General features: G+C 56.6%; 1 protein-coding gene across 9 annotated transcripts in view; it reads right to left on the bottom strand.

The window, feature by feature from the left end:
• The window catches only part of KDM2B (lysine demethylase 2B), a 94970-nt gene that overhangs the window by 34236 nt on the left and 48022 nt on the right, over positions 1 to 12712 (bottom strand). For all 9 annotated transcript variants that reach the window (XM_055146895.1, XM_055146896.1, XM_055146898.1 and 6 more), the window contains one exon: positions 9907 to 9993. In XM_055146895.1, the coding sequence (XP_055002870.1) occupies positions 9907 to 9993 (87 nt within the window). The remainder of the gene's footprint in view (positions 1 to 9906; positions 9994 to 12712) is intronic.

The raw sequence follows: 12712 nt of genomic DNA, 5'->3' as shown, positions 1-12712 counted from the left end.
ATGGAGGCCAAGTGCCCCTCGGCCACAGCGCCCACCCGCCTTTCCTGCTTTCTGTCATTTCACTGGCTACTTGCCATTCGGAGCCAGGGACTCCAGCCGCCTCTGGGCAGCAGACTGCCCTAGGACAGGGCAGGCAGGAAGATGAGAAAGACACAGGCACACACACACACAGCCGCTTTCTACTGGGCTTGGGGGTCACACCTGGCTGTGCAGAGGGGCTGCCTCTGGTTCTGTGCTCAAGGGTCACTCCCGCTGGCGCTCCAAGGTCCATGCAATGTGGGAAACCCAGGTCTCCACAGTGCTCCAGGGCCGAGCCGTCTCTCCCGCCCAGTCGGCCCACTGTCCCGTCCCCCGCACCGCCCACCTCAGGGAACTGGAAAGGAAGAGGGCAGAGGGGGTCAGGGCCGCTGCACTCCGGGTTCCCTAGACAACAGGTGGACCCACCTCACCCCACATCACAAAAGGTTCGGCCAACCTGGGCAATGCTTAGGAATTTGCTCATGTTATTTAATGTTTTTTTATTATTATTCTCTGGAGTATTATTCTACATGCATGTAAAAACAATAAGGGTTGGAGAATAGTATAGCAAGAAGGGTACCGGCCTTGCACGTGGCTGACCCAGGTTCGATCCCCAGCATCCCATATGGTCCCCCAAGCACCACCAGATACCTAGAGCACAAAGCCAGGAGTTACCCCTGAGCATCGCCGGGTGTAGCCCAAAAATTTAAAAATTAAAATAAATGAAAACCACTAATGAGGTGAAAGGAAGGATGGGTGATGAATCACTGTATGACTGAAACCCAACCACGAACAATTTTGTAATGGTCTATCTCACGGATATTCAATAAAATAAAAAATAAATAAAATCAATAAATAAAAATTTAAAATAAAAAAAAAATTTAAATACCACCACCAGTGGGTGGTGATGTGTGGCTCTGTGGTAAAGCACATGCTTTTGCATGTGAGGTCCTGGGTTTGATCTCCAATACTTACACACACACACACACACACACACACACACACACACACACACACAAATAAACACCAGCAACAATGCCCGAGAGAGTGTACAGAAATTAAGGCACTTGCCTCGCATGCCTGACCCCAGGTTAATACCCAACACCACATCCTTTAAACGAACAAAGTTTTCTGGACCAGAGAGGGTACAGCAGGCAAGGAACTGGCTTCATACATAGCCAACTCAGGTTCGATCCCCAACACCCCAGATGGTCCCCTGCCCCACACGGGAGTAATCCATAGCACAGAGGCAGTAGTGAGCCCTGAGCACTGTCAGATGTGGCCTAAAAACAAAAGTGAGAAATTTCTATTCTCTGTTCCTGTTCAGTGGGGTCCCTCTCCCAGTACTACCGTACAGCACCCAAATCAGTCAGTAAATATTTACTCTCCCCAGGAGACTCTGTGTGCACGGCAGGTTACTAATGAATTCACTCAGCAAGTGGCCAGCCTGATCCGAGAAACGTTTTTTCCTTCATCCACCTCGTTTTCAACTCATTTCAACACATTTCAACTCATCTCAACCCAAGGAAGTAATTTTCCAGCGCAAATCCGGGCTAAGGCTGCGTCCTCAAACAATTCAAGAGAGACTCACGGGCTTACTTTATGATTGTCCGCCAGCCCCCCGAAAACAGGCAGGGCTCAAAACACGCAGAATGCCAGCAAAACCCAGGTCACACCAAGAAGGATTTTATAATTCCCTTTTGGTCCCCTGAGCACCGCCAGGGGTGATTCCTGAGTGCAGAGCCAGGAGTAACCCCTGTGCATCGCCAGGTGTGACCCAAAAATAAGCAAAAAAAAAAAAAAAGAAATCCTCTGCCCACTTCCCCCAGTCTCCAGTCACCTCCCTAAAACACTCCCTACCCATTCTCCATAATTACCACACCACACCTGATGGTGTTCAGATAGTAGGCAACAAATCACAAAAGGAAAAATATATATATGCGTACATACACATTTTCAGATATATACACCAAAGCTCACATCACCCAAACTTTAACAACATGTCAGTGATATCCTATAGAATGTCTTAATGGCGCCTGCCAAAATAGAACAATCTTCACACTGTTTCCTATATGAACACTTTTTTGTAAGCATGTTCAGCAATTCTGCATAACAAACAATACGAAATATATTGTTTCAGTTGTGTTTTGGGACAGGGACTGGGGTTTGGGATGGGAACATCCCAAATTTGGTGGTGGGAAGGTGTAATGGTGGGGGGACTGGTGTATGAATACTGAATGTAATCAAACATTGTGAACTAACATAAAATTTTAAAAAATTTTTTAACAAGTAACGTGGAGGGCTAGAGCAATAGCATGGTGGGTAGGGCATTTGCCTTGCACACGGCCGACTCGGGTTCAATTCCCAGCATCCCATAGGGTCCCCTCAGCACCGCCAGGGGTAATTCCTGAGCGCTGGGTGTGACCCAAAAAGAAAAAAAAAAGTAACATGGAGTTCACGCCCAGTTCAATCAGCTTAATCAATGGCTGAATAAACAACAGTGCTCCTACATTATAAAAATAAATAAATAAATAAATCAGTGGTTGTCAGGGCTGATGGCCGCTGGAGAGTCACTGCTGGTGGGCAGAGAGTTTCTTCCTGGAGTGATGGAAATATCTTGGGATTCAGACAAAAGTAGTATCACCCCGCACTGCGGATGTGCTAAATGCCACTGATTTGCTCACTTTCAAATGATTAATTCTGGCCACAAATGTGACTCAGAGATAGAGCCCACCAGGAGGGCCTGGGTGTGATCTAGGGTGCCCCTAATTCCCACCCAAAAAATTGAAACTGGGTGAATTTTACCTCCATATATATGTATAGATGTGTGTGTGTGTGTGTGTGTGTGTGTGTGTGTGTGTGTGTGTGTGTGTGTGTGTGTGTGTGTGTGTGTGTGTGTGTGTGTGTGTGTGTTCACGGGCCATCACTGAGTACTCAAACTTCCTGTTCCTGGAAGGTCCCATAAGGAAACGCAGCGCCTCGGCCGGGCAGGTTAACCCACCTCTGCGGGGAGCGGCAAGCGTTAGAGGGGGGCGCCAGCTCCCGTCTGCAGGGCAGGCAGATGCAGAAAGGCACAGGGCTGGTGGGGCAGGGAAGGGGACAAGCACCGCAGCCCAAACACACAGGGAGCCGAGGGGACAGGCCCCACGCCCAGGCTGCTTCTCTCTAAAGTGTCTCCAGCAGGACCAGAGCGACAGTACCGTGGGGAGGGTGTTTCTGCCTTGCATGGGGCCGACTCCGGTTCGATCCCCTGGACAAAGGCCTGAGCAGGAGCTGCGCCAGGCCTCGCGGCCCATCTTCTCACGCAGGAACCAATGTTCCAAGAAGGGGTTCAGTCCCAGAAAGATGAGGCGCAGAGTCATGGGGCCTGGGAGACTGCACTGTCCTGCACGGAGGCAGAGCCTGGCCCACAGCCCAGCACCACACCCGGCGCCCTGAGCACCACCAGGGGTCGCTCTTGAGCACAGAGCCAGCAACGGCCCCTGAGCAGCGCCTGAAGTGGCCCCTGCTCCAATAAGAAAGTAAAACTTCAGAAAAAAATTATAGCCAGGGGACCTGGAGGCGCATTGGGAAATTCGGATAGTGCTGGAGTGTCAGGGGCATTTCTGCAGAGAGTGGAATAACACTGTTTTGGCTACACAGAAAAAAACTTTTTTCAGAGTGCCAACAGATGAATGCCAATTCAAAGATGCAGACCTGGGGCTGGAGCGATAGCAGTGGGTAGAACGTTTGCCTTGCACGTGGCCAACCCGGGTTCGAATCCCAGCATCCCATATGGTCCCCTGAGCACCGCCAGGGGTAATTCCTGAGTGCAGAGCCTGGAGTAACCCCTATGCATCGCCGGGTGTGACCCAAAAAGAAAAAAAAAAAAAAAGACGAAGACCCAGGGACAAAACGTCACATCTCTCGATCTCTGCAGAACCCTCCAACACAGGGGACCTGGACTCTGGTGGAGGGAGCCGAAGGGGGGCGAGGGGCGGCGAGAAGGCCTGAACCAGCACTGCCAAGCACGGTGCCTGCGTGAACACTGAGAGAAACCGAGTCTGGGAGCTAAGAAAGCTAAAGCACCAGTCCTGCATGGGCCCCTGAGCACTGCCGGGAGCAAATCTCTAACACCTCCGGGATGACCCAAAACCCAAAACTGACAAAACAGAGTGAGTTCAGCAAAATAATACTGGGGGCTGCAGCAACAGAACAGCGGGTAGGGAGCTTGCCTTGAATGCAGCCCAGACCCAGATCTGATCCCCTAGTCCTGACAGGAGTGACCCCTCAGAGCAGAGCCAGGAGTTAGCCCTCGTCTCCACAGGTCTGGCCCAAAAACCAACAAAAGAAAGTAAAAGTGGGGGGAGGGAGAAGAGGAAGGGAGGGAGGGAGGGAGGGAGGGAGGGAGGGAGGAAGGAAGGAAGGAAGGAAGGAAGGAAGGAAGGAAGGAAGGAAGGAAGGAAGGAAGGAAGGAAGGAAGGAAGGAAGGGCATGAGAGGATGAAAAGAAGGAAGAGGGAAGGAAGGGGCGGAGAAAAGAAGGAGAAAGAGCTCACAGGACCGGAGGCCCTGGGCTCAATTCCCAGAAACACGTGGTCCCGGAGCACCACTGGGGTGACCCTGGAACCCCCAGCACTGCTGGACCTAAGTACCACCCAACCAGGTCGCCTCGGGATCCCTGCCTCAACCCCCTGAGCACTGCTTGGAAGAGTACCCCACCCCCACCACCCACCCCAAAAAAAGGAAGAAAGGAAACAACTATGGGCAAGGATGTGAAGGAATGGGGGCTGGAGCGACAGGACAGCGGGTCGGGCACTTGCCGCGCACGCGGCCGACTCGGGTTCGATCCCCGACATAAGTACATGATCCAAGTCTGCGGGAAACCATTCCTGAGCGTTATCAGGACCGGAGGACACAGCCCTAAGTGCGAAGGACAGACACTCAGGACCCCACCGCGCGGACGGGAATGGGGCAGGAGGGCAGAGGGGTCAGGTGCCCGAGACGTCCAGGGGGAGGAAGAAAGAACTCAGAGGTGGAAGGTGGCGACGGCGGTACTGGGCGTGGCTGGGCCACACAGCGAAAAGTGGTTAGAACATCATGGACAGTTCCTAGTTCCAAAACGACAGAAAGAGAAGCAGCAGGTCTCGCCCCAGTGAGAGGCAGCCAGAGACGGGGTCTACTCTGACCCGCAAACCTTCCCAGGGTGCCCATCCCCAGCCTCCCCACCACCCGCCACGTCACCAGTAACTCCGCAGGGCAGTGCTGAGCACTCGGTCTCCAGCCTTGGCCGAGACGAGTCCCACCACCTGCCCCGGCGCCCCACGACCCTGTCGCCCGCTCCCCTGGGCAGGACAGAGCAAAACCTAACGCTGGGCACCTCCCCAGACAAGCGCCATCTGCGTTTGGACTGAGTATCTGATGTCCACGCTCCTCGAGTGGCCGACGACAGCTGGCAAGGACGGTGGTGACACACCCAGGCCACTGCTCCGGAAGTGAAACCGCGAGCGTGGCGAGCCGCCTGCCCCGCCAGGACAGGCTCACTGTCCTCGCCTCTGCCCAAGAGCTCGTGGCCGTTACCACAGGCGGAGCCGGGGATGAGACACGGCGATCCCGGGCGTCAGGCCGTGACGACGGGCTCCACGACATCCGAAAGGTCCGACAACCAGGCGGTCCCCCAAAGGGGACCGATGGTGGCGGGGCAGTCTCGGGGAGAGATGAGCGCTTCCTGCGTCGGGGGCGGTCAGGGGGATGACCACACCGGACGGTCACACTTGGGACTCTATTGCGGGGCCTCCCCCAGTCAGCGGCAGCTGGCACACGCCATCTCTCGCCAGAGACAGCTCTGGCACGCGGCGCGGGTGGCACATAGCACATGCATTTGTCTGCTTTTTGTGGCCCGGGGGCCACACGCACCAGTGCTCAGGGCTCACTCGCGGCTGTTCTCAGGGATCACGCCTAGCAGTGCTCGGGGAAGCCTACGCCATGCTGGGGATCGAACCTCGGTGGGCTGCATGCAAGGCAAATGAAGCGCCTTGACCCGGCTATTATTTCTCCCTCAGAAAGGGCCTGTGTGGGGGCACCTGTGGCTGTAGTCCAGGCCAAACCCAGGAGCCTGCACGCAGAGCACGGCTCCAGCCGGGAGTCTCCTTGCCTCACCAAACAGCGTTTCGTCCTGATCCCCCTTGAGGCCAAGCAACGTTCTTCAAAGCCCCTCGCCGAGGAAGGTCCATTTCTGGCTCCGTCTGCAGCCAGGAGAGGGGCAGGAGCTTCAGAGGCATGGCTGTAGTCCAGCAGAGCAGGACATGAGTGGAGATGGACCGTGTCCACCCGGCGTCCAGCCCCGCTCCACAGAAAGTGGCGTGAATGAGTCACAGGCCCCGGGCCTCTGCGACGCGGGTCCGGAGACAGGAAACTGGGTCACAGTCGCAGAGAGAGGGTGCTGTGAAGCCACAGGGCGGAGGAACCCCGCCTGTCCAGCCCCTGCTGTCCCCTGCCTGGCCCTCGCGGGTGGTGGCGCTAGAAGCGTCCACCTTCTGGCTGCAGTGCTCTGGGTGGAAGTGGGGTGGGGACCGTCCTGAGGTCAAGGCACTTGCTGGCTTTGCACGTGGCCAGCCTGATCGACCCCCAGCACCGTACGGGGTCCTCTGAGATCCCCCCACATCCCTTGACGAAGTCTGTGCCCTCTTCCCCCCACCCAGGACTCCGTCCCAGGAGCAGGCAAAGTCCCCTGTGAAAGACCCCAAGGAGATGTGTGAGACTGAAGGTGGGGGGGGCCAAAGGGTCCTAGGAGGGGAAGCCAGCCGGTCTGCGAGGCTCATCTGGAATACCCCCTCCGAAGGGAGGCCAGGTTTAAGCTTCTGAATCTGAGTCCAGCAAAGACCTGGCAACGATCTGTAGTAGCGGAACGAAGGCCGACTGCTGACCCCCCAAAGTGTCAATCTGATCAGCTCCTCAAAGAGCAGAAAGAAACCCCCAGGGAGGGGCCGGAGCGATAGCACAGCAGGTAGGGCATTCGCCTTGCACACGGCCAACCCGGGTTCAATCCCCGGCATCCCATATGGTCCCCCAAACACTGCCAGGAGTAATTCCTGAGTGCAAAGCCAGGAGTAACCCCTGAGCATCGCTGGGTGTGACCCAAAAAGCAAAAAAAAAAAAAAAAAAAAAAGAAAAAGAAACCCCCAGGGATCGGATGGGCCGGTGCAGCTCCGCTGGCAGTCCTGGATTTGGTACCCACGGACAGCCAGATCTCATCAGAATTCACACACACACACACGTACACTTTTTTTTTTTGCACCGTAGTTGGGGTGGGGGTTGGCCAGCCCCAGCGGTACTCAGGACGTGCTCCTGACTGGTGCTCAGGGGACTGACTTTATGAGGTGCCGGTACAAGGACAAAACACATGTAAGGCAAGTGCTTTACACACTGGACTCTCTCTAGCCCCAGACTAGACACTGTTTCTGTTTTCATTTTGGGGGCCACACCCGGATGAGCTCAGGGGACCACATGTGCCAGGGATCAAACTCTGGTCGGTCGACGACCCTGCTGCCCTGCTGTTCTGGCCCTTCAGTTTTTATTTATTTATTCGAATTGAATCACCGTGAGACAGTTTCAAAGCTGTTCGTGATCGCATGATCGGGCTTCAGTCACACTATATTGATTTTTTTTTCTTTTTTTGGGTCACACCCAGCAATGTCCAGGGGTTACTCCTGGCTCTGCACTCAGGAGTCACTCCTGGAGGTGCTCAGGGGGCCATATGGGATGCCGGGGATTAAACCCATGTCGACTGTGTGCAAGGCAAACGCCCTACCCACTGTGCTATTGCTCCAGCCCTGAATCTTCTTTTTTTTTTTAAGTTGCCCGGGTGGGCTGGTGCCAGGGGCCCCAGGACAGAAGATGCCGCCTTGCAAGAACTCCCCGGGCCCTGAGTGGGCCGCAGCACGGGATGATGTCACACCCTCTGCTCCCATCACCACCTGTGACTGGGGAGGCACGGACAGGAACAGGAAGTCCCAGGGGGGCTGTGGCCACGTCACTCCCCAGCGCGTGTCCAAACACACAGGAAGAGGAGACGCACGGCAGAAGCGGGGGGTTGGGCGGACTCCGGGGTGTGCGTCCCTTCCGCTGGGCACCCTTGGGGCACGCGTGTCCCTGTGGCCATATGGACTCTCCAAGGCTGGTGGTTCCTGCCCACCTCAGTGGTTCCTCCAGGAATAAATCACTAGAATCCACGAGGCGGCAGGTTTCGGGAATGCCAGGGGGAACAGTTCACCACCACCGCGGGTCCCCGCTGCCCCGAATCCCAGGACTCATTCCCCTCCGTGAATGAGGCCACCAAGAGCTGGGCAGGAGGAACTGCCCCCTGGATTCTGAGATCAGCCATGGGAGCCCCCTCCCACCTGGTCACGGAAGGAAGTGGCCAGGGCATGGACGGCCAGTACCCAGCCATCCCAGGGGGGAGCAGGTGGGGACTCGGTAGCATCTGCATGCTGAAAGCCCCCGTCTCGGCGGGGACCCCGGCACCTACTCAGTTCCGGGAAGGAACTGTGTTCTCGGGAGGGCAAGGAGGGGGTCAAAGCGTGCCCAGCTCACCGTCCCGGCACGGGCACGCAGAGAGGTAACCTGACCCACACCCCGCAGCCCCCGGCCTCGGCCCGGCGCCCTCGATCTGTCAAGCCAGCCTGCACGGAGAGCAGGGGACGCAGCCGTGGCCTGGGAACCCCGAGACCCCGGCGGCCCGGGCAGTCAGCCGCTGCAGCGCCTCCCCTTCCTGTTCACTGTTTAACCCGGCAGCCAGGAAACGCATCGCGGGGCCCCTGCCCCGTCCCCGACACCCATCAGACACACTTCACGGAGCTCCTCCTGGGGGCATGTCACTCGCTGAGGGCCCCCCGCGGGCCACAGACCTCTAAGTCTGTGCTCCCAGAGGAGGGAGGACTCAAGATTTGAAAGCAGGCGATCTCTGAGCAGAGAAGGGGTGCGGAGGTGGGGGGGGAGGGATGTGCAATGAGACACTGATTCTTCAGCCCCCTAAGGGCCCCTGCAGCTCGCAATCAACATCCTCATTGAGGGCCGGAACAGGTAGGGCATTCTGCCTTGCACACGACCCACCCGGGTTCAATGCCGGGCATCCCATATGGTCCCCCAAGCACTGCCAGCAGCCATCCGTGAGTGCAAAGCCAGGAGTAACCCCTGAGCATCGCTGGGTGCGACCCAAAAAGCAAAAATAAAAACAAAACCAAACATGGGCTGGAGTGATAACACAGCAGGTAGGGCGTTTGCCTTGCACGCGGCCGACCAGGGTTCGAATCCCAGCATCCCATATGGTCCCCTGAGCACCGCCAGGGGTAATTCCTGAGTGAAGAGCCAGGAGTGACCCCTGTGCATCGCCGGGTGTGACCCAAAAAGCAAAAAAAAAAAAAAAAAAAAAAAAAAAAACCCGAACAAAAAAAAATCCATCCTCATCGTTCCTTACGCCTCCGTGTGGCTCAGAAACCGTTTCAAAGGAGTTGATCTTACAAGTGAATAACACCCCTCCAAATTCCGTCAGCGAGGGCAGGAGTGGGGAGGGCTCTCGCCTAGCACATGGCCGACCCGGGTTCCATCCCCGGCACCCCAGACGATCTCCAGAATCCCGCCAGGAGTAAGCCCTGAGCACTGCCGGGTGTGGCCCCCCCAAAGCAAAACAAAATCAAAAAACTCCCCATGCCACTTGCTGGCCTGGGCAGGGCCTCAGCCGTACAGCGCTCGCCTGGTAAGGCCTGGGTTCGAGCCCCGGCACCACACTGGAACTCACCAAAGCTGATCACCCAGCCCGGGTCCCTGTCCCAGGGCCCCGCTCTCAGGACAGTCCTCTCAAGAAGAGCCCCAAGGGGCGGGGACAGCCTCTGCTGCCGGCCACTGAACTTACCTTTGGAGTCTTCTTTGGCCAAGTGACTACGGGGACCCCCGTGATGGCCAGATTGGGGTCATCGTCCGCGTGCTCCTTCAGGACATTCTGCGGCCAAACAGAGAAGTGGATTAGCCCAGGGCAGAGGGGACATCGCGGGCGGGGCAGGAGATGGACCCAGCAGAAGCGAGAGTGCCCCATCCTCGGGGAAAGACCATCCGCCCCCAGGGCCTCACAGCGCCCACCTGAGTCCCTCAGGCACCCCCACACCAGCGCTGCTCACACCAGGGACACACAGTGGAGGCCCAGAGGCTCTCTCGGGTAAGAGTCAGTAGCCGGAAAATAAATTAAAATAAAATAGAATTGGCTGGGGCTGGAGTTATAGCACAGCGTGTAGGGTCTCAGCCAACCGTATCCAAGAGAAAAACGCCCTGCCTTGCACGCGGCCGACCCAGGTTCGATTCCCAGCATCCCATATGGTCCCCCAAGCACCGCCAGGAGTAATTCCTGAGTGCAGAGCCAGGAGTCACCCCTGTGCATCGCCGGGTGTGAACCAGAAAAGAAAAAAAAAAGAAAAGAAAATGATAAACCATAGATCACTGTTAGCAGACTAAGGTTACCTGAGAAAGAGGTGGCGGAGGGAACATAGTGGGTTAGTTAAAAATAATTAAAAGCGGGGCTGGAACGACAGCACAGCAGGGGGGGCATTTGCCTTGCATATGGCCAATCTGAGTTCGATCCCCAGGACCCCAGATGGTCCCCGAGCACTGCCAGGAGTGATCCCTGAGCACTGAGCCAGGAGTAAGCCCTGAGCACTTCCGGGTAGTCCTCCATCCAACAGGAAAAAAAAAATTAAAAGTAGGCAGGGCAGATGGTTCAAAGGGCTGGAGAACATGCCCGGGTTCTGGGGGTCCTGAGTTCAATTCCTGACACTGCCCAGGGCAACCCCTTAGGAATAACCCCGGGGGTTGCCCTAACACAACCACCCTCCAAAAAACAGGGGGAAATTAAAACTGCAGACAGGGACTGGAAAGAGAGCACAGGAGTAAGGCGTGTGCCTCACATACGGGTGATTGAGACTCTAATTTGAGTCTCTGGAAGCCCAAATGGTCCCCTGACCCTGCCAGGAGGGTCCCTGAGCACTCCGGGAAGGCTTCCAAACAGAACGGAACAAAAATAAAGGAACAGATCAATTAATACAGGAGTAACAATAACTGAAACCAGCGACTCCTCTGACAATGATAGTGGAAACGATCACTCTGGGCAAGAACTGAGGGGTGAAAGGAGGTAAAGGGATAGACCTCTATGAAACCTCTATGTTGCAAACCACAATGACCATAATGCCCAAAGTGTGGGAGGTAAGGAGGAAGGGGGGGAGGGAGGAAGGAATGGAGAGAGGAAGGGAGAGAGAAAGAGAGGAGAGAGGAGAGAGAGAGAAAAGAGGGGAGAGAGGCAGGAGAGAAGGAGAGAGGGAGAGAGAGAGATGAGAGTAAAAGAGAGGGGGGAGGAGAGAGAAAGGGGAGAGAAAGAGAAAGAGGAGAAAAGTGCCCGTCAGAGAGACAGGCAGCGGGGTGGGGAGCGAAGGCAGGAGGGAAATCGGTGGCACTGGTGAGCAGCGTGAAGGCGTGCTGGGTTGGGACACTGTGTGATTGAAATCCACTCGTGAACAATTCTGTGACCGTGTATCTCACCGTGATTCAATTTTTGTAAAAATTTAAATAATAAAAAAAAAGCAGTGACCCTCCCAAACGCCCTAGAGACGAGGCGACTCATCCACAGCACCCCCTGCGGCGGCTCCGGCGGCCACCAGAGGGCGCCCTGCTGCCGTCTCGGGGTTCCCTTTTGTGTGCGTCAGGATGCAGAAGGAGGAAATATCTCCAACTGCAGATTTTCTCGATCGCGCTGCCGGGAATCCTGACCCAGGGGCTCTTGGAGGCCTTGGTCGGCCCCACCCCGGGCCCCGCGGGGACAAGCTCTGCAGGAGCGTCGCCCGGGCCAGGCTTGCTCATGAAAGCTGAGGCGCGCTCTCGGCCCACCCCCAGACGACACACCGTCTTTCAGCCCACCCCACAGCAGGCAAGGGGCGGGCGCCCGGCGGAGTCGACTCCCCTCCACCAACCCCTCGCAAAGCACTTAGTGAAGAGTTCACCAGGGTCCGCGGGGCCAGCCCTCCGGAGGCGGGTGTTGGTAGCGAGTCTCCCCTTCCCTTGAACTGAACGCGGGCCTGTGACGCAGGCAGTCACTGAGACTGAGCACAGCCGAGCGGCGCTGGGTGCCCGGCCGTCTCAGGGGGCTGCTGAATGCAGGGTCGCCCAAGACCCCCCTCTTCCCCCGGCCCACATGTACGCGGCCAACCCAGGCTCCATCCCCGGCATCCCATATGGTCTCCCCAAACCCAGAGCACAGAGCCAGAAGGAAGCCCCGGGTGTGGTCCAAACACAGGCGACAGGGGCCCGAGCGATAGCACAGAGGGTAGGGCGTTTGCCTTGCAGGCGGCCGACCCGGGTTCAATCCCCGGCATCCCATAGGGTCCCCCAGCACCCCCAGGAGTAATTCCTGAGTGCAGAGCCAGGAATAATCCCTGAGCATCGCTGGATGTGACCCAAAAAGAAAAAAAAAAACAAAAAACACAGGCGACAGAGACAGGCCAGTGCCTCCATTTCCCCTTCTCCCATGAACAGGCCCGCCAAGAGGCAGGAGGAAAGGCGGTGAGGACCCCTCACTGCCAAATCCCGAAGGCGCAGGCTGCCCAGGCCCACCCCCACCCCATGCGGGGCTCTCCCGACACACAGCAAAGTAGCCAGAGGGACACAGGCCCGCCTCCCCT

This window comes from Sorex araneus, chromosome 9 (genome assembly GCF_027595985.1).
Source record: "Sorex araneus isolate mSorAra2 chromosome 9, mSorAra2.pri, whole genome shotgun sequence".
Taxonomy (NCBI): Eukaryota; Metazoa; Chordata; class Mammalia; order Eulipotyphla; family Soricidae; genus Sorex; species Sorex araneus.
The sequence above is the reverse complement of the archived record's forward strand: the minus strand, read 5'-3'. Positions and strand labels throughout refer to the sequence as shown.